Here is a 27,705-nt window from a genome sequence, read left to right as displayed (position 1 = left end):
ATTTCTTTTTCCTCTTTCTTCCTTTCCTCTTTCTGCTCCTGATCCTCCCTCTTTCTATCTCAGCCCATAATCTGACATGTCGTCTTCAGTGAAGTATTTTGTATGCTGGTAACCAGTAAAGTAATATTATTCAGATTTACTGCTGATGCTATACCTAGGGATTTTATTTGGATTTATTGTTACTTGTCTATAATTCCTAACTGCCCTACAGTAACTGTCAAAAGGTGAAGGCCTGAATATTAACCCAGGGAAATGTTTGAAAGATGTAAATGAAAATATTTATGTAAGTCTCTCTCCTCTCCTCTCCTCTCCCCTCCTCTCCCCTCCCCTCTCTCCCCTTCTCTCCCCTCCCCTCTCTCCCCTTCTCTCCACTTCCCTCCCCTCCCCTCCTCTCCCCTCCTCTCCCCTCCCGTCCTAAACCTCTTATCTCATAAGAGAGCATCTGATGCCAAAGTATGAACAGTGTATTAAGGGCTAAGCTTCAGTATTAATAACTCAGATTTAAAACTCTTGGCAATTAATTAAGATTAATGACAGAAGTCATTCCCTTTTCTTCAATGTAGCAGTCCTTCCTATCTCTAATTTCTCATTCCTGTGACCACTCCACGCTCATTTCAGGCTGTGAAAACACAGGGTCCTAAAACTTTGTTCCTGTTATCTGTTGCCTTTTGTATCTGAGATTAACGAAGTAGACATTAGCAAATTTACAACCAACAGCTCAGACAGCTCTGCCCTACTTTAAGCGGTTAATGGAAAAGGAACTAATCTAGTTAAGAGCACAGGACTAGTTCATAAATCTGGATTCAGAGGATAGATAAAGACATCACACCTCTTCTGGAGAGTAGGAACTGAATTCAATCAGCAGCTCCCTTCTCTCTGTTTGCTGGGAAGAGCCAGCATTTCTATAAACTGAACTCAGAGGCTAGCATAAGCCACATACAGCCCTGCAGAAAGATGATTATGGAAGAGATTGACATTAATGTATGATTTCACTGGGACAAATACAGGCTTCACAAGAATCCCAATCACTGAAAACTCTTCTTGGATCAAATATGAAACAAAGATTAAATCTATTTTAGAAAAAAATAAGCAGAATGCAGCTGCAAGCAACAAAATAATAAACGTATCTTGATAAAGAGAATTAATAAAAATTACAAGCCTTCATCTATTCAGAATTCCACCTAAAAGGAAAAGATTGTGTCATGCTTTTATTACTCAGAAAATGTTTAATAGATTTAATTATAAAAGTTAATCATCCAAAATGATAAATCTTAACACCATATAAATAACATTTTTATGTATCAGCATCCTCAGCTATATCTTTATAAGAAATAATTCAAATTTATCAAATTTCCTAACTGTTCTGTGTCTTGATTTTTGTAGTCCCATAGTCTCAGGGGAAAAATCATGAACCTAAAATCATAAGTCGTGATAATAAAAGCTTTGAAATTGTACAAAGTCAAAATGATGCGTCTCTCAAGAGTCACTAGAGTCTAATGCATATATTCCTCAACAGCTCATCTTTATTTTTCATCAATTATAATAGAACTAAGAGACATTAATACACACAGTTCTGTTCAATATCTTGTGCACATTATAGTGAAATATTGTGATTTGTTGGCACAGGACTTCCTATCCAGAATGAGAAAGTTAAAGTCTTGACTGTGCTCACTGCATTGGTGGGAATCATGAAGTCAGCTGGGCCTCAGCTGAGATACATCAGGTGAGGGGCAGAGATGAACAGACTGAAAAGTTATACGGTAATTATAATTTGAAAGCCATACATAAAGAATACAGTAGAAATCCAGGTGAACACAGATGATGTGGTGACAAGAGAACATTCAAGAGGAAATTCATATAAGCTCTCAGAGATGTGCAAGTAGAATTTAGGAGAGAGGAAGGAACCGACTAAAAATGATGTACTTAATGATGACAGCAAAGCAGTGAAAGTCCATGTGATCTCTAGAGAAGAGTGAGATGTGAGAATACCAGGAGACCAAAGGTTAAACCTGAGGAACCAATAAAAGTTAGGAGGAAGGAGAAGAGAGAAAAATGAAAGATGTAGAGAAAGAAATCAGAGAATAAACACTCTTAACTCTAGAGCTTTCATCTCTACACTATATATATAGATGTCCTATTTGAATTCTTCATTGAAATATGTTTTACAGATTTACTTTGTTAGGCAAGTAAGATATGATTTGATATATAATATGATATCAGTGTGTATAATTGCAAAACCATATATTCCTGTGTGTGTATAGCCAATTCTCATTAGGGTAGATCTTAATGCTATTTGAATAAAATTTATTGAATTCATTATAAACTCTTTGTTAAGATATCATTAGTGTCAGGAAATGGCTCTAATAGAAGAATTTATTGTAAGCAGGAAACAGTGCTTGATTTAAGAAAAAAAAAAAAAAAAAAAAACATCTAATTTTGACCCAAAACCAAAATGTGCTTAGTACTTAGAGAAGACTCTAAAATATAAATAGAATATATATTATTTCACTACATTAACCTGCTTGCTAAGAAACATTACGGGAATCTAAAGTTTAGGAAATTAGATGCATTCCTTTTTTCCACAGTCTTAAATGAAAAGAGCTCTCTAGGAGAAAGATATGAGGTATATCAGAGAATAAAATCGCTTTGAAATGGGAACAAGTTTGTAAAAACCATCCCAGTCTCATTAATTAAAAAAAAAGCAAAAAGAAAAATAAACAAGAAATTTCTCATAACCCTTTGAAATAAAAGAATTAATTTTTAAGCCAAAGTCATACAATGGTAAACAAATGTCTACTGGTATTCTTAAACAACTTCTTGCAGAGTTTGAAAAGTAAATCATTTTTATTTTATACTTCAAAATTATATAAGTTTTAAGTTTTTCAAGTGTTAGAGGTTGTGATTTGATTCAGGGCAGAATTAAGGGAAAATACAAAGGTTATGTGAAGTAATTTTAAAAAGGACTTACTTAGAGATTAGAAGGGTATATTATAAAAATACTAGTATTTTATTTAGAAATAAAAATGAAAGATATTTAGCAAGAAAAGACATTCCTTAAAAGTATATACATTTGTATAATGTGTTAATACAAATTCCTTTTTAAGAATAAGGGAGGGGCGCCTGGGTGGCTCAGTCGGTTGGGCGGCTGACTTCGGCTCAGGTCATGATCTCGCGGTCCGTGAGTTCGAGCCCCGCGTGGGGCTCTGTGCTGACAGCTCAGAGCCTGGAGCCTGTTTCAGATTCTGTGTCTCCCTCTCGCTGACCCTCCCCTGTTCATGCTCTGTCTCTCTCTGTCTCAAAAATAAATAAAACATTAAAAAAAAAAAAAAAGAATAAGGGAACTATAAAAGCTTCCTACTCAAGCCAATTTCCTTAACTGAGTTATGAAGCTCTCCTTAAACTAAACTTATAAATTGGGGCTCTGGTAGACATAAAGGCACCATCGTAATGTGCTTTGGTAAAATAATAAACTGTCTACAAAAATGATGCACTTCCCCCCACCCCTTGGACTGTGTCCTTTGAGCTCTAAATTGAAAACTTAATATTTAATATATGCAGAATAATATACATTTTTGTAAATCATTAGGAATTATATGATTTACTTAAATATACTTAATCTTCTGCAATTAAAATTATTAAAAGGGCATACATAAAGTACTCAAAACGGTAAAAAAGAGAAGTTAAAAATTGTATCTGTGCTGACATTTCTGCTCCCAGCTGGATGATTGAATTGATGTCCTCAAGATGTTCAACAGCAATGCTGTATATTAAGCCTAAGAAAATAATGTATTTAGCCCTAGACAACTGACATTAACTCTTGGTATTTTTAAAGTATTGTTTTAGTGTGCCAAGGCTCACGGATGATGAAAAAAAAAAAGTTTATTTCTAAAATCAGCACATTGCTTTGGAAGGAGGGTATTCATGCTAATATAATAATTTTTGCCTCTTGATAATCAAAAACTTGTTGATCAATTTTAACCAAAAAAATCTCTCTACCTAAACTTATTTATAAGTTGATACATAAAATATGTATGAGGCCACTAAATACAAATTATGCCTGGTTTGGGGGGTTAAAAAGCCAAGTAAGTATCTAGATTTTATTTATACTTTGTTTGAAAAAATAAATCTTCCTGTATAATTTAAATCATTACATTTCACATATTCTATATTTCACTTTAGAGAACTAAACTGAAGTCAACACTTTTGTCAGCTTATACACATAATTAAGAGATAGTTTTATTTACGCTAAGATATGGTATCCAAAAAAGCACTCTATTTCATGAAATTGTTATTTTCTACTTAAACAAGCATTAGCTGATGTCATACACACAGAGAAAATATGTTCTATAGGTATACACACAAAAATATTTACAGTGAACACACACACACACATATATACACTTACTCAGTGGGATTGTAGTAATAATGGCAGGTCTATCTTGTGTTATTCTAGTAAAAATTTATCTTTCAAATGTATATAAACCAAGTAAATTATTTCTACTAGTTTAAACGGGTCATTTTAGGTATTTTCAGAATGCCCTAAAATATTAAGACAAGAGATAATAAGAATGAAAGACACTGGTGATAACAAAGAGGGTAGAAAAATCTGATGGTTTTCTTTCCCAGCGATATCACATCATAATTAGTTTAAAGGATCACGTAAAATTTCAGACCTTACAAAGATAAAGGTAATTATCTGAGTTTTAAAATATCTCAATATTTTTCTGAGTTAAGAATTCAAAAAAAGAAAAGATCTGGAAGTACCATGGGCATTTTTTTTAATATGAAATTTATTGTCAAATTGGTTTCCATACAACACCAAGTGCTCATCCCAACAGGTGCCCTCCTCAATGCCCCAGGGGCATTTTTGTGTCTAGTATGGACTTAATGACTCAGGCTAAAATAAAGGGTTTTCTTATAGCACTTAAAATTGATTGCAAAGTCCAGCTATATGACACAAAATATTAAGATGGAACCTAAAAACTAAGTGTAAAAATGCAGTCATTAGCTGCATACTTCCAAGCACTGAAAACATTTGAAATTTCAAATCATGTGAGTGAAGGCTTCAATCTGTTCATAAACACCCACAAGTGGTCTACATTTTGCAAATGTGATGAGGAACTTAAAGGCAGTGTGACACAAAATCTCTGCTACCAAAATGCTATTCAGTCTGAAGATGAAGTGACTTAATAATAGCACTGAGCACTGGGGGATTTGTAAGCATGATGGACTTCACAGCGATCCTCAGGAGGTTAGGATCATTGAAGAAGCTGCCATTGAAGACAGTGAGGCCGGTTTGTTTTGAACTTGAGAATGCAGATGCAGGACAGGCAGAGGAGTGAACGTAAATCTAGAACTAGAGATATAAACATCAGAGGTCCAGCCTTAATCTTTTGCCATTGAGGTTATCAGGTTTCTCTGGTGCCTTTTAAAAAATTTTTTTAACATTTATTTTTGAGACAGAGAGAGACAGAGCATGAACAGGGGAGGGGCAGAGAGAGAGGGAGACACAGACTCTGAAACAGGCTCCAGGCTCTGAGCAGTCAGCACAGAGCCCCACTCGGCGCTAGAACTCAAAGACCGCGAGATCATGACCTGAGCCGAAGTCGGACGCTCAACCAACCGAGCCACCCAGGCGCCCCTCTCTGGTGCCTTTTAAATGAGCCTGTGCTATCTATGTTCTCAGGGATTCTTTTTCCCTGCAGATTTTTTTTTTTTTTTTAATTGGAGGACTGACATTGGCTTCTGTCAAAATGGACTTTGTCTTTTAAAGCAGCTACCATCAATCATCTCAAAAACTGAAAATTATATCTGTACGATTAATAAAAGTCCTCTCAGCATAAATTTAGCTTAATTGGAAACTCACTACACACTTCTGTTGCTTATTTCACTACTGACTGATGAAAACTTTGCCACAGTCTAACAGGTCTCCCTAGGCCATTGTTCCCTGGCTATTCCCACTCCAAAGGATACCTCTGAGTTAGCACCTTTTCTTTATCTCAGAGTAGCCTTGCAGGTATTTCCTCAGGTGAGGGAGCCTAAACTTTATTAATAATAACAGTTTACATTACCATAAAATATTATCTTACTGTACCTTGGTGCTTTGTCACACTAATGTTTAAACCAATTCTAATTATGTCACATGAGTGTGTGCACAACTGAGCTTTTGCAATACTGCCACTGAAAAGTATACACGTTCTTGAATTTTTCTCTGGCTAAATCTAGGTGGGAGAGCAGAAAAACCCCTCAGAAAGAAAAATGTTTCCTTGAACATGCACTTCTTACTTTTGACTTACAATTGTATTTTTACTATCCAACTACAGGCATTAAGTAAAGTCTTTTATAAATAGGAAATTAAAGCGAATAGAATTTTCTCATTTTTGTTTTGCTAAAAATTTACATCCATCTGAAAAAAATCTAATTTCATTTCACCCCCAAGTAGTAAAAAGCCGCATGACAGAAGTTTAAAAGCAAAGAGTGGATGCGCTTTATGGGTGTTACTATTACCAGGGTTCTTCTATTGCAGCGTATAAATTTATGTCTGCTTACTGGTGAACGAGGGATTGCGGTCTGAAGGTTAACATAACCTCCATCACAGCCAAGAAGCTCCTTGGAGATTTAATTGGTTTGTGGAACAACTCCAAAACTAGTGCCGCGCTTTCTTCTTTCTTTGCCTTTCTGCTTCTCCAACTCTCACTTTTCAAATGAAAAAGGAGAACGCGTGGTAATGCATCATTTATAAATTACCTTGTTATTGCAAAAACAAAACACCGCTTTGAAAACCAAACAAACTCCTGCTGCGGACTCCAGCATGTTTGATGGAGGCCCTTCAAAAGAGTCCATGGCTTAATGGAGGTTGTTTATGTGGAGACTTCAATCTGTACCTGCTGTCCCCCGTCACTCCCTGGAAACTTGGCGGCAGATGTTGCAGCGTTAAGTTGTCTCTGAAGTGGCTTTCTGTCCTCGTCTCCCCACCGCAACGGAGTCAAACTGCATTAGATCTCTTTATTTGTGCCTAAGGCAAGTTTGGGAGCGCAGCTGTGTCCACCCCCACTCCTACCTTTGGTGTTTCAGGCCTCCAGGCAGCGAGTGTGAGACCAAAATGGTTCTGCCGCTCTCAACTACCTCCGCTGACAATCCGGCCGCTCGCTGCGGGCTGGGGAGGCCGCTGCCGCTGCTGCAAACAGATGTCGGCGACAACCTGCTAGCTTACACCTGGACGCGCGGCCCTAACCTCGCGCGCCGCGCGCTGAAACATTCATGACTCAGAGGAGTTGCAGCCACAATCAAAGCCCGTGCCTGGTCTGTGCGCCGCGCGCGGACCCCGCCACCTCCGCAGGAGCTGGCGGCGCGGAAAGCGAGCGGGAACGAGGGACGGGGCCAGAGATTTCTCGCGCCGCTTTGATACTTTATGCCTGAACTTCAATTACTTGATCAAGGACTTCAATTCAGCAGTGAATTCTTCTGCAAATGAGCCCGGTGCGGCCCCGGAGCCATAAAAGGAGAACATTTGGCTTGAAATTCAGCGTGACGGGACTTGCAGAGTAAATGTGCTTGACTCCGGGTTTAGTTCTACGTACGCTGATTTGTTTATTAAACTAAACTCTCAAGAGGCAGAATCTGCAGTAAACAACTTATAAATAAATGACAAGATTGTTTTCCAAGGTGGAAAACGTGCTGTTGACTAGGCATTGGTTCTGTTATTTTGGAACCATCAGCCACAACCTGAAAACAATTGTTTTATTGTCTCCCAAGCAGCGCTAACTTTGTTTTGCCTTTTTTTTTTTTAAGAAAGAGACTATTATTTCCTTTAAAAGTCACAAATGAGAAACCATTCTTGCTTATTCCTTGACAATATGAAACAAACTATCCATTTCCAACGACTAGACAATTTTTCCAAAAGTCTTCTTAATTTCTACAACGTACAAATTGCCCATATATACATACATGCCTCGTATGACATTGTACAAATACTTCTAAGAAGTATAATCAAAGGTAAACACGCATAAGATTTTATGAGCACAGGAAAATAACAAAATTATTGGCAAATTTTTTCACCAATTTGTATGTTGATAAGAAAATTTCTTTTAAAAAGATTGTCCTTGACTAGCTAATAACATTTTTCCAATGCATTATTTGATATGCGAACGGTTTTTGTGGGAATCAATATATCTATGCTGATACAATACTATTTACCAATTCCCTATTATTTAATGGGAAAAATTAATGGGAAAATAGATTTTTGAAATAAAAGTAATAAACAGTTTGGAAGGACAATGATTGTCTTTACTGTATACATGTGTGCTGTACACACACATGTATCAAACCTTTCATGAGTACTTTGAGTAGTCTGAGTTTAATTAGGTACTGATTGGCTTCAGGGGAGTAAAGTTGAAGATAGGATTTTACCCATCCACATGCTACAGCATCCAGTCACTAGTAAGTATGGTTTTAAGCTATCAAAAAAAACCTCCCAAGACTAATTTACTCCTTCAATGATTCTATTCTGGCCTACTTGGAGTATTCAACATGAAGAATAGCCAGAGGAGTGGAGGCCTCTGCCATTTAAATATCTTAATCTCCTAAATTTAAAATTTTCTCTACTCCATGTAATCCTGGGAGACAAACCATGTCTACATACACTGAATTGGTGAAAATTGTACAGTTCAGTCCATTTAGTTTTTGAGGGCTTAACTAGCCATAATAAGTAGAAGGTAATGGTGAGCCAGTCTGCTTCTCATGAGTAAATAAAGCCTTACCAAAGCAAATCATCCCATTTTAATATCCTACACCAAATGTAGATCAAAATTAGCAGTGCAAAATATGCTCCATATCCTAATTCTATTTCTACCTCTAGGTCATTTTCTTACTAGGTGAATCACTTTTATTTCTAAAATGAAAGATACTCTAAAGGTAAAAAGGTACTGGAACTTAAGAAATATTGTTGCTCTCTTTTTTAAAATCAAATTTGTGGGATGTTGGAATGTCCATACAGATTATTGCCATGGTGCCATGCAATCGTGATTTCATATAAACAATTAAATATTATTTTCTGGATAATATTATTTGACCTGGAGTTAAGAAAGCAAGAGATGGGGCGCCTGGGTGGCTCAGTCGGTTAAGCGTCCGACTTCGGCTCAGGCCATGATCTCACGGTCCGTGAGTTCGAGCCCCACGTCGGGCTCTGTGCTGACTGCTCAGAGCCTGGAGCCTGTTTCAGATTCTGTGTCTCCCTCTCTCTCTGCCCCTTCCCTGTTCATGTTCTGTCTCTCTCTGTCTCAAAAATAAATGTTAAAAAAAATTTAAAAAAAAAAGCAAGAGAGAGTGTGCATACTCAAGGAAATGGACCGAACATATCTGAAGAGTAGTAAGTATGGTGGGGAGAGGACATGGGTAACAAGAGAACAAGACAGGACATTTGGGGTCAAAAGATGTACAAGTATTTCAGTTATTGTACAGTCTTTTATAAAGTTGACCCAACATGTACTATGATTATGTATGCCTTATGATTGGTGTAGATTTTTTGGCACAAATATCACAGAGTCACATGGTTGGCCTTGTCAATAACAATATTTACTGTGCTCAATCTCAAAAGATTTCTTCTCTTCTATTCCCAACCTATCATTCTGGTTTCAATCCCCAACCCTCAGACTAGTAATCCACGAATCACTGTGCTCTTGGCTGTCTCAGAGACTTTGTTCCTGATGTTTCATCCATGGAAAAGCTCATTCCACCTAACTCCACCTGTTGAAATCCTATTCATATTTAAAGATAGAAGACCTATATTTTTGAAGAAGCATTCCCAAGTTCCTCCAGAAAGAGTTCATCTCTCTTCCTTCTGTACACTCAAGAGTACTTGATAACTACCTATACTGTGGCTCAGATCACCTTCTGGAATAAATATTTCTTTCCTAGCTGTCTTGTTTCCCAGACAAGTTTTAGGTTTCTTAAGGGCGAAGGCTACAGTTTGTATCTACCCCTCACTAGTACCTGATGTCATTACTAAGGCACATATATAATTCAAAAACTATTGAATTAAATCAGAATTAGTAGAAATGATGAAAGACAAAACTAAATTTTAATCATAAGAGTGAAAAGAATATATACAGTATTGGCAAGAATGTTAGAACCACTGCCTGCTTTTGTCAGCTAATACATCTTTAGTGCTATCACAATACCCAACACTTTTACAGGTGAAAATTATTAAACAAATAAATTAATGTCTAATCTGGGGAACAGAAAACTAAGAAGATGCACAACAATGATTTTAAGACACACACAATGAAAGGCTGGCATATTAAAGAGTAAATAGAGTTTACTTTCTATTAACTACAGTGGTCTGGAAACGAACGAGGTTGTTCCATAAACCACCTGCTTCACTCTACCTATGGTCCAAGCAAAGGGTAAATGATCTGTTGAGAAGTCTCAAACTGTATTTCCTAAATAGTTGAGCTCAGAGGTTTTTAAAATGACCCCCATTTTCCTAGAAGTAAAATTTTAAGGATTTAGATGTTTTTGTATGTTAAGCACCAAGCTAAAATATATAACACTAAACATAACTTAATTTGGCACTGTAAAATAAATATTAGTGTCATTAATCATTCATCTTAAAAAAAATAGCCTATCAAACCTGAATGAACCTAAAGTCCTCTGAAGTTGATGTGAATGAAGTTCACCTATGTTCCCTGGGCCTCTCTGCTGGTAGATGCTAGAGAAAGGATCCTCAGTCTGTCCTAGTCTGCTAGGACATATGTCTGCTACTAGTCCTCAGTCTGTCCTTCCCACCTTGTAAAACCTCAGAATGTGATGTCATCCAAGTCAAAGGCTGAAGCAACGAGTGTGCATATGAAAGTATGTGTACAATAGGCCATAATTTTTACATACTACTTGAGAAGGGACTTGTGTTGAGCCTTGACTTGCAAATATAGTGCAACAATAGAAAATAATTTATTAAGCACCCTACGTAATAGGAACTTGTGTAAGACGATGATTCCTTCCTCAAGTGTGATGAGGGCTTTAAATTCTTTTTGATCATTATTTCCCTACCTTCATTATACCGATCCAAGCACTCCGCTCTTTCCTAACATCCCCACATACAAACCTCATCTCCTTCCTGAGGCCGCATCAAGGAAACCCGGTCATACTGCCGCCGTAACAAAGCCCAGAGTGCATCAAGACGACCCTAAAGGGAAACATGATTTGTAAATTCTTAGTGGACGTATTCAACCTCTACTTACTAAATAAACAAACAGTTAACAATGAAGAAGGTAAAGTCTTAGTCTCTCTCTCCTTTCTTTACTAAATTAAACAAATAATAACAAAAATGGAGGTTCTTGGGGCGCCTGGGTGGCTCAGTCGGTTAAGTGTCCGACTTTGGCTCAGGTAATGATCTCTCAGTCTGTGAGTTCGAGCCCCGCGTCAGGCTCTGTGCTGACAGCTCAGAGCCTGGAGCCTGTTTCGGATTCTGTGTCTCCCTCTCTCTGACCCTCCCCCATTCATGCTCTGTCTCAAAAATAAATAAACGTTAAAAAAAATAAATAAGCGTTAAAAAAATTGTTAAAAAAATTTTAAAAATGGAGGTTCTTATTGCCGAGAAAGAATTCAGTTGTTAGAATGTATGATGAATGTCTGCTACTTGATGTACCTTGGTCCTCCTTCAGACAGTTGGGAGCTTGGGGGAGCTGAAGAAGTCACATTTTCTCTAGTTACGGTTTCTCAGTTAAATCACACAAAATTTAAACAACTACCTTAATTGGTGTGTACCACTTTGTCTGAGGAGGCTGGTACGTGGGTTTGGGACGAGGTGGTCTAGGCCTGACAGGTTCCTCAACTTCTTCAGGAATCCTCACCACAGCATTTTTGGCTTTCTCTAGCCTCGCGCCTTCTTCAGTAGATCCTTTATCACCCCAACGGACCTTCAAAACAATGGGGAAATACTTGTATCAGACATATAGTGTCCTAGAAGAACAACCTCTTATTTAGTAGATGGTCTTTTGGCTCACCATCTTGGAGTAAAGAGATGAGTAGTATACTAACTCTCAATTTCTCCTCTTCTGAGACTAAATTAGGTATGTTTCTCTTCTAGCTAAATACGTACCCATATGTACTGATGGCACTGGGGGAAAGAGATGATGATGACAATTCATATTTACTGAATGGCTATCATGTGCCAATTTGCATTTAATCCATACAAGAATGCAATGGAATAGACAGTATAGGTACTATATTCTTTTCCTTCCAGATGAGGAAGCTGAGGCACAGAAAGGTTAAGTGATATGTCCAAAGTCACACAGCTAGCAAGTGGCAGGGCAGGGATTTGAACATAAGCAGTCTGAAATAAGTACCTTTCAAATAGGTTTGAATGTTACAAATATAATTTACATGTATTTTACAACTTTGTAAAAAACTTTGTATTTTATACAAAGGAGTAAGCTGTTCCTTCCAAAATTCTCATCAAGTTTGCCTAAATCAAAAAGTATGATATTAACATTTAGACTTTAGAAATAAAATAATTATATGTCTGACTATGGCTCAGCTCATAATCTCCCAGTCCGTGGGTTCAAGCCCTGTGTTGGGCTCTGTGCTGACAGCTCAGAGCCTGGAGCCTGCTTCAGAATCTGTGTCTCCCTCTCTCTCTGCCCCTTCCCAGCTCACACACTGTCTCTCTCCCTCTCTTCCTCTCAAAAATAAATAAAAACATTTTTTAAAAAGTCTCTTAAAAAATATTTGTACACGTAAAATCATTATATACGATTTTTCTTTAATTTGTAAAACTTGACTTTGTAAAGTAGCTTTTAGTCTTTAGTTCTGATGCTCATCTGGGTATGGTTATTTGACAGGTCAATTCTTCATTGAGAGGAAGGCAAATCTGAAAAGACTGCTCTGAAAGGAAAAATTCAGAGGCACCAGAGAATTCCACAAATTTTAGGATATTTCCTTCTCTGAAAACTCTAGACATTGAAAAACTATAGGGTCAAATGATTATTTTCTTTATTCTTCAATGAATAAGAATTAAGAGCTAAATCTGAGCTAAACTTTACCACCATATAGGTATGGGAATAGGATGTGACTCCTGGGGAAAGATTTTGTCCAACCAGGAGCAGTGGAGAAGTCCTACAAAAAGCAAGGACATTAACAAAGACAATAAGGATAAGATAAGTGAAGGTCTAAAAAGAAATATGAAGTCTTGTCCAGAGCACGCTGATTCACCAGAGTTAAATGATTTCTACAAAGGAAAAAAAAAATTAGGCACTTTTTAAAGCATTTTAATGACCTGAGTTAGTGGGTAGGGATACAGATGATTACTGTTCACAGGAAGAACTATTCATGGATTTTCGATAAGGCTTACTTAGATGTTTTTACCTTTTTTACTACAATTTTAGAACAGGCTTTCAACTTCAAGTAGACCCTGCTGAGTCATTAAAATGTATCTGTATCTTTCAGTGTGATCAGTGGTACTAGAATGTTCTTTATGAGGTTGTTAAAATTGTTTTAAACACCATTAAACCTTTAGAGCTAGGTAGTTGGTTTTCTTTCCAGAGAAATGACCTTCTCTTTCAAATCACAGTGTCTTCACCTAGATAAACTAAAACTTATGAAATCTTTAAATATAGCTAAACTGAGCTAAAAAAATAAAAACAAAAACAAAAACAAAACAAAACAAAACCCTCTAAAACCAGGATATTATTCTGGCAGTTGTGAAGTCTCAATTTTAAGGGAAAAAAAAAAAAAACAAAAAGAAAACAAAAAAATATACACAGTTAACAAATGAATGTCATAACTCAGAAAAGTAATTCAAACTAAAAATGTAAGTAGATAAAGGTTAGATCTATTCAGAACTTATAGATTTAACATACACAGCTCTCCAGGCTTGCTTTCACAGTTGGTATCTTACAGGTAATGGTAATCATATTCTCCAATTATCACTGGCACCATTCTCAGATAAAGAACATGAAGAAGGTTGTTGAACTGGAGTTCTGACTCAATGTATTTCTAGACACTCAACTATTAAAAGACTATATTCTGTGAAGTAGAGTTGCTGAGGTCTAAAGGAAATTCATTAGTTGAATCCTTAGTTCCTAAAGTAACTGTTCCTTCATCGTCACCATCATCACAAAGAACAAAACAAATAATTCCCATTCAATTTCAAAGTCGAAAATTAGGAAATACTTCATAGATTTTTCCTAAAACTCTCCAAGCAATTACAGGCATAACCTCAGAGATATGGCGCATTTGGCTCCACACCTCCACAATAAAGCAAATAGCGTAATAAATGAGTCAAATGAATTTTTTGGCTTCCCAGTGCATATAAATGTTATGTTTACACTGTCCTGTAGTCTATTAAGTGTGCAATAACATTATGTCTAAAAAAGCAATGTATGTACCTTAAGTAAAAATATTTTATTGCTAAAAGCTTCTAACCGTCATCTTAACTTTTAGCAAGTGGTAATCACTGATTATAGATCATCGGAACAAATACAATAATAATGAAAAAGTTTGAAATATTGCAAGAATTTACCAAGACATAACCCAAAGACATAAAGTGAGCAAATGCTGTTGGGAAAATGATGCTGACAGACTTGCTCAATGCAGGGTTACCACAAACCTTCCGTTTCTAAAAAACAACACGGTATCTGTGAAGTACAATAAAGCAAAGTGCAATAAAACAAGGTATGCCAGCAAATATATATACATTTAGTTGTATAAATTTTAATATTTTAGTTTAACCACTTTAAGATAGTCAAAAAAGGATTTAAAAAAAACACACAAATAAATTGCTAAAGGGAACTTTAGCAGAATTAATATACCTGGCTTTTTTACTATGGAAAAAAAAAAAGTGCAAACTTGATAGCTAAATCCTTCCAACTCTACTTGGCTTTCATAATAAACAATAAAATTCCATAATTGCCAGAGTATATTTGGATGACTAGGAGGTTGTATCATAAAGGAGCAATTTTAGAATTGAGAAAAGAAACAAAAACAGTTTCACGCTGAATTGGCAGAAACACACATTTGAAGTCATTAGGTATTGTGGATCAGTTGTGCTAACAGCTGTTATTAACATCAGCTCAGTTCCAGCGTTCTGCAAATTGCCATTACCGTAACGTTTAAATATTTAATTTAAAGGAAGGGTAAGAAAAAAAAATCTATGTAAAATCCCTATCCTGCCTTAAAATAACATTAGTTATGAAGATTTGTTCTGTAATTCAGATGTGCACATAACTTCTAGAATTCCATTTATTTTTCCTAGTTAGAGGTATTTTTTTAAGGAAAATACTTTCCAGGCTTAAATAGGCATGGTTTTAAAACAGATTAAATTTTCTATTTTCCCTAAGTTTAAATAAGATCAGGTTTGAGAAAGTTTCATGGTGCTTAATTCTTGATTCAGTTTTTATTGTGTATTTTTATGTATTGTTTCCCTTTTGTAATGTTCACATTTCCTTTCTCATTTTTTCTCATTCCCATTTCCATCCCTATACCCTATTTACCCTATGTATGGAATACCCTATATACCTACATACCCTATGGATGGAATACCCTATACAATGTAGCCAAAATTGTCCAAAGCTAAAATGCACCCCAATCATTAAAAGTGGGTCCTTTTCATAAGTTTTCTTAAACTGAAAAGGACAGGCAATATCGTTTCACATATTAAGAGTTAATAACTCTTAGAACTTGAAATGTGAGTTACTCAAGAACGTGCATGAGCCTTTGGCTTTCTTGATCACAAACCAATATTATTCCTTTTAACTCAGGACCCCTTCAGGAGCTCATGTGTATGCTTTTTTTTCCCCTTTAGAAAGAGATCTCAATCTTTGGTACACTGGAATATTGGACTCACAAAAATCTGGCATAATTCCTCGTTTTTTCAGCAAGAACATTATTCAGTTAAGGCTCACTTACTAGCATATCCGTATTTCACGGTCATGTGGTATTTTATATGTGTGGATTTCAAAATAGAATTAAATGTATTATTTTGACTCTGAAGTAGTGCACGCTCATTATCAAATGAGTTAGGAAAAATAGGGAAATACATAGCACAAACTGAAAATCACTCCATCCAGAGAAATCTACTAACATTTTGTAGTATGTCTTGTCAAAACTTTTTTCCCCTTGCTCACATTTTTTTACACACACATTTTGGAATGAGGTGAAATAAGCTAAAAATAAGTTGAGATAGACAATATTAGGATATCCAGAGGTAACTATTTTATCTCCAAGTTTATTTTTCATATACATTAGATGACATAGTCTATTCTTTCCCCACCCCTCCAAGCCTTGAATGACACAACAAAAGTAAGCAGAAGGAAATGTTCCTGGTTCTGTGACAGGCAACAAAAGCTAGCATAGCCACGTTCTTGTGGACTGTTTGATATTCTCAATCACTCACAAGAAAACACATACGCACTATCTCCTCCAAAAGACAAACTTAATGGCTTCCCGCATCTCCTTTTTCCATGGCTTATTAGCAATGACGTACCTGTCTCAGTGGATATTTCAGCAATAAAGTGGCATGCTTTTATGGAAAGTGTGCATTACTTTAACATCTAATGTGGTCAAGAAAGTGAGAATCACTATCAGATGGCTTGAGTAACCACTTCTTTGGAAGAATACTGAAATTTATTCTGAAAAGGGGAAACCCTCCTAGGGAATCTGAATTTTATAGAAAAGTATAAAAAGAGAAAACTGCAACCGTTGTGAGGTTGTTTACTAATTGGCTTACTGGTTTTTGTTGGCAGTGACACGACAAGGCAGATACGGTGGTAGGAGATACACAATAATTGCAGAGCACATAAAAACTCCTTCTTATCAAGAAGTAAAGTTAAAAGGTAACTAATAAGGAAGATATGCCAGGATCTGTGTTTCATAATAAAGTCAGCCTATCAATGACAAAATTCCTCCAACTGTTCCTTGAGGTGGGATGCTGGCCTGTCTACACTGTTGCTAAGGGCTCAGTGCTGGCAATAATGGCTTATTATTAATTAAGCTATCACCTTGAGAACTATTTCTGTGGTGGCAAGAAGACCACATTTCATTTTGAAGATATAATATTAAAGTTCAATTTGAGCCAGTCTAAAAGTTCAATACATTCTGTAAGTGATATTTAAAATTAACTATGATGGGGGTGCCTACGTGGTTCATTCGGTTAAGCATCAGGCTCTTGATTTCAGCTCAGGTCATGATCTCATGGGTTCTGAGTTCGAGCTTCCATGTCAGGCTCTGTGCTGACCATACAGAGCCTGTTTGGGATTCCCTCTCCCTCTCTCTCTCTCTCTCCATCTCTCTCTGCCCTTCCCCCACTCATGCTCATTTGCACTTGCTCATGGGTGCACCCTGTCTGTTTCTGTCTCTCAAAATAAATATGTAAACTTTAAAAAAATAAAGTTAATTACAATTGTTCATAAGTGGTAACTAAAAGCTGTTTAAAAAAAAAAAAGCCTAAATGTGCTTCCTTACATGTGATAAGGTCATACCCATACCACTGAATATTTTAACATTTTTATCTCTAAACAGTACATAACTATTGGGTCTTTTCAAAGAAAAGCATTGTTGCAACTTTAAGTGGCTGGCTTCTACAAAGTTGATGCTGTCTGCAGTAATTTTTTCCAAAATAGTGAGAAAAACCCTAACTTTGTTTTGCCCTTTAGAGTTCAAACATCTTATCAATGCGATGCTTTGACTAAATGAAGTCAGTTCTTCTTGAATGGTTTTGAAATGGCCAGGATGATCCCATAGAAAAAAAAAAAAATTATATCCAAAAAAGAGCCAGTGTTAAATAAAATTGGACGGTATTATTAAATTGTGAAAAGCACAGTTTCCATGGTTTAATAGTTCTAGAATTACATGTTCAGATTAGCAGCTTCTGGGTTTTTTTTCTTTTTTAAAGATACCAACCTCCATTCTTTTAATTCCTCCAACCCCTCGGCCACCGTAGTAGGAAGCGTCCACCGTGGGCCATTTCTTGGTGGGCAGAGGTTCTTCTTCTTCCTGGGTAGATACAAGTTTTTAAACACGGGTTTAATTAATTTCTTAAAATACTGTTTCATCAGAACTAACTCACATTTAAACGTTTCTTCCAAATAATGCCACTGACATGAAAGAAATGTGGTAACAATTATGTAGAGGGCATGAGGATGTACTTATGCTTACATGCATAAATTTCAAGTGGAATTCTACAGAATACAAGGACTCCTGCCCTTCCAATTTTAGGAATCTCCCTTATTTCACCAGATCACCAGAAGTTGCTCCCTAACTATGAGCATCATTTATTTTTCCAGTTCTATACATCACTTCATATTTAAAAAGACACTAACTTTAGAACAGCATTTCAATAATCATTTAAAATATCAACATACATGTTGAAGTTAAACTGCAAAATTTGTACTAAAAAGATAGGCAGTTGCAAAGTTTTGAAAATGCACTACACCACTACCTTCCATATTTCATGATACTAACTCAATTTTGGCTAACAAAGAATGGAATATAAAAGTAAGAATCATCTTGAAGAAAGGAATAGCATCTTTAAACCGTCAGCTTGGATCTTACAACTTTTTATGAGTAACATCCGGACTATTGATGTATTGACATAAAAAGAAAAGTAAGTTTCTATGCACTATTGATCCTCATGGCCAGGCTATATTTGTCATTTTTTGAAGGTTCTATTCCTCAAGCACATGAAAGAAGTCATAAGAAGATGAAAAATAACAATGAATTTTCATAAATTCAAAAGTCAATGACAGGTATCACAGTTGTCTAACAACAAAGTAAATGATCATATTTGGGGATAGTATCTGAATACAGAAAAAAATATCCACATCACTTATTAAGCACTGATTTACCACTTTCGGTGCAGGAGGTGGTGGTGGAGGAGGATCCTTGATAACCTGTCCAAAAAAAAAAAAAAATCAAATGTAAAAACTTTGGTGGCATAGGAGACGGCAAAGATGTATATAAATAACTAGATTAAATAACATAACGTGGTAGTGCTAATGAAATATTGGTAGTGCCGTGTGATCCTTGCTTCTCCATGTATATGCCTCTCCCTTCGAATACAGGCTTGCCTGTAACTAGCTTCTGACTGACTAGCATGAAGTAGAAGTGCTACCACGTGACTTCTGCAGCTAGGTCAAAAGAAGCTTTTCCACTCCCCTCTTCCTTGGGACACGCACTCTGCAGGAAGCCTGCTGTTATGTCGGAAGTCTATCCTGAGACCATCAGACCAGGAGGAAGCCCAGGATAACCTTATGGAAAGGTTGGGTAATGAGAGAAGTGCCTGGCCAACCATCCCAGCTGAAGTGCCAAGCATGGCTCTCTCAGACCTGGAGGTCTGTTGAGCTTTCAGAAGACTCCAGTCCAGCTGCCACCAGACCGCAATCACATGAGAGAACCCCAGAGTAAGAATCTCCTAGCCTGAGCCAGTTTCCACAGAACTTGTCGCTTGAAGACACTAGGTTGTGGAGTGGTTTGTTAAGCAGCACTAGATAAAAAGCACCTAACTATCTACAAAACTCCTTCATATGCATTCATTCCTTTTAGCTTTAGGCCATAGAATTATTAGTAGCTTCATTTTTCAGGTGAAAAACAAGAGCAAAAATTGTCAAATACCTTGCACAAAGTTTCACTGAATGGTTCTTCTAATGTCAAAATGCAACCACTTTTCACTAGATTACAGTATGCCCCTTCAAACAGAGCAGGAATTTACTAGCAACATCTTCCTTCTATGACTCATTGACTTTTCCATGAATTTAAAATGCACAAGTTAGCTTGCTTTGGAAGAGATGACGGGGAAATTAACATTTTCTCTTTCCGCACCCTTTAAGCTAGAAACAGGCATTCTTAACGAAGATGCCTTTTCTGTGAATCATTACTCAATATATTCTTTCATGACATTGTGTATGGCCGATTCTTTATGTGATAGAAATGAAGCCTAAGATCTAATCTAAACGACCTTTACCAGTACTGGGGTAGCTAGACTTTCACACCATCGTGATAGAAAATTACTGACCAAGTGTCGATGACTTCTGATAATTTAGACATACTTCCAAGTCTCTAGACAAAGAGGAAAAACTGTTTGAAAATATAACTGCTTCACCTTAATGTCAAATATTTCAATTATGTTTTAAATTTTTTAAGAATTTTAAAATAATAATTTTGAAAATGAATATCATCAAAGAATTATATTACTATTTAGGTATATTACTGTAGTCATGGGTATGTTTTAAAAGAATGTTCATCTTTCCAAAGATATATACTGAAAACTTTTCAGATTAAATGATATGATTCTGATATTTCACCAAAATAATTTGGGATGGGTAAGTGGAAGGGATTATAGATGAAATACAATTAGCCATAAATTGAGAACCAATTGAAGCTGAGTGAAAGAGACATGAGGGAATTCGTTATTTTAGACTTTCTCTTTCTATATGTTTGAGATTTTCCATAGTGAAAGGTTTTTAATATGCAATGCTATTGATAATGTTGAGAGAACCGACTCTTACTTTTCTTTATGAATAATATTTTCATTGTTCAAGTTTTAGTTTGGATCTAAATTTCAGATAGATCCAGTCTCCACATAGATGTAACTAGACAGTCATTTGACAGTTTGACTGAATCTCTAACTTATTCAAAACTTTGAATGCTACCAACAATGCTGTTATTTCTATTTAGCCCTTTTGTTTAATTCAATTTTATTTCATCAGCAATATAAAATTTTGGTTCTCTTTAGTAATTTTGAAGGATAAAAAGTTGTGAATTTTTACAGTTAGCCCAGAAATAAATGCCAGTGGAGGATAAGATTTAAAACAAAGTGAAGGTTATCAAGCTACAGGTGCATTTATAGAAAGAAAGTGCCACATATCATTATCCAAACTGCATGTCCAAACACAACCAGTAAAAACTGTATCTATTAACATTTCACACTCGAAAATCCAACTCTTCTTCCATGTTTCTTTCAAGTTAATTACTTTTTCCAGTTGCAGCCTCAAAATTTTTGCATAATCAATAGTTTCTTCTTCATTTCTATATGACTTCACCAAATCATTTACCATGTCCAACAGATTTTTTGAAATATTTCTCTCTCTCTCTCTGTGTCCCTCACCTTCCCACCCAAGACTTTCCCCAATTTCCCAATGCAGGTAAGATTCCCCTCATATGCATAAATGCCTATTTGGAAATTCATGTCTGCTTTGTTCCTCAGTGCATTCCCAGTACTTAGTAAATTGGCACAAAATACGTTTTCTATTTTGTAAGAAAGGAAGGAAGGAATAAAGGGAAGTTAGGAGGAGAGGAAAAGGATGGAGATGGGAAAGGAAGAAAAAAAAAGAAGGGAGGAAGGGACAAAGAGAGAGAAAAGAAGGAAGGAGAGGAAGAACAAGGGAAGAAGGAAGGATTCTTTGCATTCTATTCCCACTATTTCCACCTAAAATCATAAACTCATAATTCTCTGGACCTTAAAAATATCTAGTACATTTTTCAACTTCTCCAATGCACATTCAACCAAAACTTCAAGATTCTGACAACCTCTCACCAAGTTGTAGTCCAACTATGTTTGAATTCCTGTAATAAAGAGAAATTCACTACCTCACAAAGCAATTCATTCCACTGGCAAATAATTTGCATCATTTGAAAGTTTCACACCCCCCCCCAAAGAAGCCAAAGCGCCTCTCTCTCTGTAGTTTCCACTCTTTAGTCCAGATCCTAGGATGTGGACACACTCACACGGATGGACACACACACACACACACACACACACACACACACACACACACAACTAATCTTTCTTCCAGAAGAGGGCAGTTCCTATTTTTGAATACTAGGATAATAACCATATATCTACTGAGCCTACTCATCTGGAAGCTAAACATCACAACAATTTTTCATGCAACGGTTCTGAGTTATTCAGTCATCTTGGTCCATTTCTTTAGTACATATTCTTTTGATCAATACCTCCAAGCGGTACTTTCCAGAACTGATAATAGCATTTTAAGTGTAACCAAGCCATTATAAGTAAATATATGGTACTCACATAAAACAGATGCACCCTCACCAGTTTTTATTTCAATTCTACGCATTTTAACTAATGACACACTGATAACATTGATTGGTAGTCAATAATTGCCATAGCTTTTTTGGCATCAATGTCCACATGCTCTACTTACTTAAACTAGACATTTATCTTGTTTTTCTATCTCTGACCCATCCGTCATTCTAACCTGTGTAACTAGGTATATTTTTCTAACAGTAGCCTAAATGTTTCTCTGGTCAAAATGGATCAATGGTTCCAATGACCACAATTGAAATCATTGAATTAGTGAATTGTACTGGATGATCCTTACAAATGATGCTTCTACTCTTAGCTTTGCAAATTACCTTAAAGTACTCCCTAGAGTTCTTTCACTAGAAAAAGACCAAGGTACATATTTCATTCCACTAAGTGTGAGTACATTGTATCTGAACTCCTTTTCATTTCCTCATAAAGATTTCATATTTGCTCTGCTTATTACCTATACATCTTGTACTTTTATACATATTTCTGAGGACATAAACAGTATCCCCAAACTGGTTCTATATTATATCCTCCTGGAAATTACTGAAAAATCTTCCTCCATGACTCATCCTTTTTTACATCATACTTGTCATATTCATTATCCTGCATAGCATCTAGTTTTAGTGTTTATACGGGCAAATTGAGTTTTAATATAAATTCTTCATATGACCACTGCCAACAGACTCACAACAGGTTAACAAGAGGCATCTTTGCATTTTTTTATAAGCCACAACCTGGAAAACCAAAGCTTCTTTTCAGTACAGGACATATATGTGAACGAGCAATTCTATTCTCATGGTTCAAATGCATCAGTATGATGCAGTTATGCCCTCACATCCTATCTACAAACATCCCTATGTGCATCGCTACTCCAGAAAAAGTGAAGATTATTTTGCTTGCCCCAAATAAAATGCCCATTTCCATGTTAAGTCCCATCCAACCTTCACAGAACCATTCCCCCAACTTTCTACTGCTTTATCTAAAATCTTGAAAACTTCTAAAAATAAATGTTGCTGCACAGTTGAATCATTCATGCTTCATTAGCTTGGACTTATATGTTTATTTGGGAAATTTTCAATTACCCCATAAGAGTGTCGACTTAAGGGCAATAATCATTTCTCCTTCTTTACAAGTATCACCAGTTCCTCAGAAAGTGCTCTGAGAATAGCGATACTAAAAATATGATTGTAAGTAACCTGAAGGAGCTAGCAGAGAATGTTCACAAAGGCTTGTAGCCAACCTCTACATTTAAAGAAAATAACAGAGAAAAAATATATAAATGATAAGCAAATAGACACAGGTTCCCATGAAACTAAAACACTGCTAGTTTCAAAAAAAATGAAGCATCAAATTTCTCTTTCAACCAATAAAATCAGAGAACTAATTAACTAAATGGCAGGTGGGAAGACCTGAAAGTTAGACCATCCTAACTTTCTTCATCTGGGAAATAAATTTGATTAATTGTAGGTAATTTCCAACATGAAAATTCTGACAGAACACTTAAAAAATACGTATCACATTTTTTCCAGCAGGTCTTTGCTTCTAGGCCTTTCCATAATTAAGTAGGCCATATATCAACATGCATTTGTATCCACCTGGTTCCAGAAAAGAACATAAGGGTTTGTTTTTCCAATAATGTGTAATCTTATTTATGACTAAATGTATGACTTACAAATTTCAATTGATTCTGAAATTCTAACAAGTATATTTTCTACATTGTTAACAATGGAAATACACCCCTTAAAACTCTGTCTACATCAAATTTTGATCTAGTAAATTAAGGGACACAACCACCACCACAACGAATAGCACCTTCAGAAACTGAACCAGAGCTAAGGCTCATCTCTGTGCTGTTATGACTATTAACAGCAACCACCCTTTACTGGTGCTACAATATGCCACATACTCTATATTTCTCTTATTGTCATAGTAGCCCTGTGCAGTTACCATACTTATCCACATTTTAAATATAAGGAGAGGGAGATGCTAATTTCAATAACTTGTCTAGCGATGCACAAAGAGAAAACAGAATTAGGACTCAAATCCAGGACCCAGGTCCATCTATCTCCAAACTCTGAGTTCAACTTCCTCTGCCACATGGCATCCATTTAAAATAAGGTCTGGAATGGGGCGCCTGGGTGGCTCAGTCGGATGAGGTTCCAGCTTCGGGTCAGGTCATGATCCCACGGTGGTTTGAGCCCTGCATCGGGCTCTGTGCTGACAGCTCAGAGCCTGAAGCCTGCTTCAGATTCTGTGTCTCCCTCTCTCTCTCCCCTCTGCGCCTCCTCTGCTCACACTCTGTCTCTCAAAAATAAAAAAAAATGTTAAAAAAATTTTTTTTTAAATAAAATAAGGTTTGGACTGCAAAGGGGAAGGGTGAAAAGAAAAAAGACCTAAGATGTGTTGAGTATCTGTTAATTGCTAGAATGCATGAATGGATAGATAGATGGATGGATGGGTGGATGAATAAGAAGGTAGGTAGGCAGGTAGGTAGGGGGAGAGAGAGAGAGAGAGATAGAGTTTAATTTAAACCTTATAGTAACTATGAAAGATAGAGGTTATCATTCCCACTTTATAGAGACATAACTTGTTAATTAATATGCCCAACATCACTGACCTAGAAATGTTGGAACAAGAAATAAAACGGCTTTTATGTGATGTTTCAAAATGTTCCCTCCCTCCACTCTATTACAGGCTCTCATAAGTAACCATAGATGGTGAAAATAATCTGAAGCCATTTGGTTCAAAAGCCAAAATGGCAAAAATCTGTGTCCAACTGATATCCCTACATTTCAGTAACACTAGTGCAGGAGAAAAGGAAACCTTACTGTCAATGTAAATACATTAAAAATAACAGTCATGAGAATCCCATTCTTGTACTAAATAGTGCAAGAACACATCCATTTCAGAAAAGGATGTATTCATATGCACCATATTTTATGAGAATTTGCAGATTTTAAAAGGCATAATATTGCCTAGTTGCCAGGATTTTTTCCACTTAGCATCCTTTAGTTCTGTATTGAAGATTCTGGAAAACACTTTCACCACTTTATGAACCATATGTAGAGTTTGATTCTCCTCCAATTTTTTTTTTCATTTGTTATTATCATCATCAGGGAGGATTACATCTCATCTACTTAGCTGCTAGAATGAAGATTTCAGTTTGGAGGAGAGCCGATTTCTTAAAAAAAAAAAAAAAAGTTAGCTGCTTCAGGCAACAGTCCTTTTGATCCGCTCATTAACACTTTTCAAATGTTCGAGTGATGTGGGCATTCTTTGCGCTAGAAAATGTCAGCACTGGAGCCTGCAGCCAGCTTGATGCAATCATATGTTCCAATATTCAGAAAAGAGTGAAAAGAACTGTCAACAGTGAACTGCCTTGGATTAAAAAAGAATAAGATACTGTACAACGCCTGTAGATCAAGTCGTGTTTCAGGACTGATTCTTGCCAGTGACAAAAACAAATGCCCAATTTATCAGCAATGTCATCTAAGCGACTAAGAGCCCACAAACAATAGAGAAGTCACTCTCAGTGTTTAGAAAAGTTTGTTTGAAATATATGGGGTCTTCCTTTCATTCTCCTTTTCTTTTTGATAAGATCAGAGAGCAAGTGTGGTGCCTTTCCTCTGAAGCGCATAAACACAAAGTTCTCTTACATTCGTATTTGGGACTTTTTTTCCCCTGAATCTCACCAAGTTAGATCCTTTCATCATCCAGATCAAAATACGGTCTGATTTATCTCATCCTTCCTTTCCTCTTCTCCTTGACACACTCATCAATGATCAAAGATTCCTACTCTGAACAAATAAAGAGCTGGTGGGAGGTCTGGACAATAAATATAACTTAAAGTGCCAAATGGGGATTGGGAAGAATAGTGTGAGAGTGTATTTTGCCAAGAGTTAAGTAAAGGTGCTGCTGTCAAAGCAAATAAACTAATACCAGGGAGAGTTTGATACCCTGTTTTCGCAAATGATGTTCTGTTGGAAAACATCACCATGGAAGCTGTAAGTACTAACATCACACTCTATTTCGAGGAGGCAACCAAACATAAATCATTTTAATTAATGGTGCAAGGAAGGCATATTAAAATTCAAATTACTTCTATTTTATTGTGCATTCCCCCCAAAAAAATCAGGCTATTCTCAAAGTAACTCAATAAAGGCACCAAAAGCCCTCCTCAACAATAAAAGACAAGTGCAATATAGAAGCATTATTACTATTTAGAAAGAACAGCACAGCTGTTGCTGGCTAAGAAAATGATTCCATGGAGCTGCAGTCAGATATATCCTCATCATGAAAGCTCAACTTACTTATAAGCAAATTGGGCTTTAAAAAGATAACTTTTTAAAATGGTTTTTTAAATTAAGATTTATGAGATCTTTATGTAAAGTCTTAAATGCTCCAAGGAAAAATGAGCTTGCAATTTTCCCTTGAGGATGAAGAACTTTGGCCAAGGACACTAGAGCAAAGTGAACATTTATCATTTCCAGCATATTCAGATATTTATTTGCAGCTGCAGAACACCCTCTAATTGACAACACTCCAGAAAGCCTTTGTTTGCCACCTCATTAGCCTTACATCTGTAATTCTGCAGAGTGTCTGGATATTCCAATGATACAACTATAGGACTGTCATTTCTGCCATCCTGGCAGTAAAACAAATCTGTCATAAACTCAACAGAACTTCTAAGCTAAACAATGATGAAAACACCCATATTTTCTGATATTCCACTCATGACTCAGTACATGATAAGTTTTTTTAACCTCTCCTGCCCTCATTTTTAATTTAAGGATTAAGGAAGGATGCAGCTGATGTCTTTGCTAAAGAAAAGCAGCTCTAAAGGATGGATGTGAGGATCCTCAATGAGCAGGATACAGACTCTTAAACAGATGGTAAGAAATAACTTCACACAAAATGAGAACTTTTCCCCTTACGGAATAGTTTGCAAACCCAACACACTCTATAATTCACTAATGATAGTGCCTAAAAATTTCAGCTTTGCATGAAGACTCTTTTACTATGATTATTATTAGGTAGTTTTCCAACTATGATTGTTTCAGATTTCTATTTGTCATGGAAAGCTCTGGCACACAGAGGACACTATTCTGCAACATTTTAATTAAAATTTTTTTTTTATTATTTGTTTTTTGAGAGACAGAGAGAGAGCACAAGACAGGGAGGGGCAGAGAGAGAGGGAGACACAGAACTCAAAGCAGGCTCCAGGCTTGGAGCTGTCAGCACAGAGCTGGGTGCAGGGCTCGAACCCACAAACCATGAGATCATGACCGGAGCTGATGTCTGATGCTCAACCAACTGAGCCACCCAGGCACCCCTATTTTAATTTTTTTAAATATTTTTTAACGTTTATTCATTTTTGAGAGACAGAGGGAGATAGAGCATGAGTGGGGGAGGGGCAAAAGAGGGAGACACAGAATCAGAAGCAGGCTCCAGGCTCTGAGCTGTCAGCACAGAGCCCTACACCGGGCTCAAACTCACAAACCATGAGATCATGACCTGAGCCTAAGTCAGTCGCTTAACCGACTGAGCCACCCAGGTACCCCTATTCTGCAACATTTTAAATGATCTCTCTCTCTCTCTCTCTCTCTCTCTCCCTCTTTCTCTCTCTTATCCTTGAAAACACTAATTAAACAGAACTGAAA

The 27,705-nt window shown here is 36.5% G+C and overlaps 1 protein-coding gene across 1 annotated transcript in view; it reads right to left on the bottom strand.

The window, feature by feature from the left end:
* The window catches only part of ANTXR2 (ANTXR cell adhesion molecule 2), a 149,220-nt gene that overhangs the window by 42,069 nt on the left and 79,446 nt on the right, over positions 1 to 27,705 (bottom strand). Inside the window, exons 13-16 of the mRNA XM_053901463.1 lie at positions 18,840 to 18,884; positions 17,896 to 17,988; positions 11,748 to 11,915; positions 11,102 to 11,182 (exon numbers count right to left, since the gene is read on the bottom strand). Coding sequence (XP_053757438.1) covers positions 11,102 to 11,182; positions 11,748 to 11,915; positions 17,896 to 17,988; positions 18,840 to 18,884 — 387 coding nt within the window. The remainder of the gene's footprint in view (positions 1 to 11,101; positions 11,183 to 11,747; positions 11,916 to 17,895; positions 17,989 to 18,839; positions 18,885 to 27,705) is intronic.

Source organism: Panthera pardus, unplaced genomic scaffold (assembly GCF_024362965.1).
Source record: "Panthera pardus isolate Hobbes unplaced genomic scaffold, ASM2436296v1 HiC_scaffold_13, whole genome shotgun sequence".
NCBI lineage: Eukaryota > Metazoa > Chordata > Mammalia > Carnivora > Felidae > Panthera > Panthera pardus.
The sequence above is the reverse complement of the archived record's forward strand: the minus strand, read 5'-3'. Positions and strand labels throughout refer to the sequence as shown.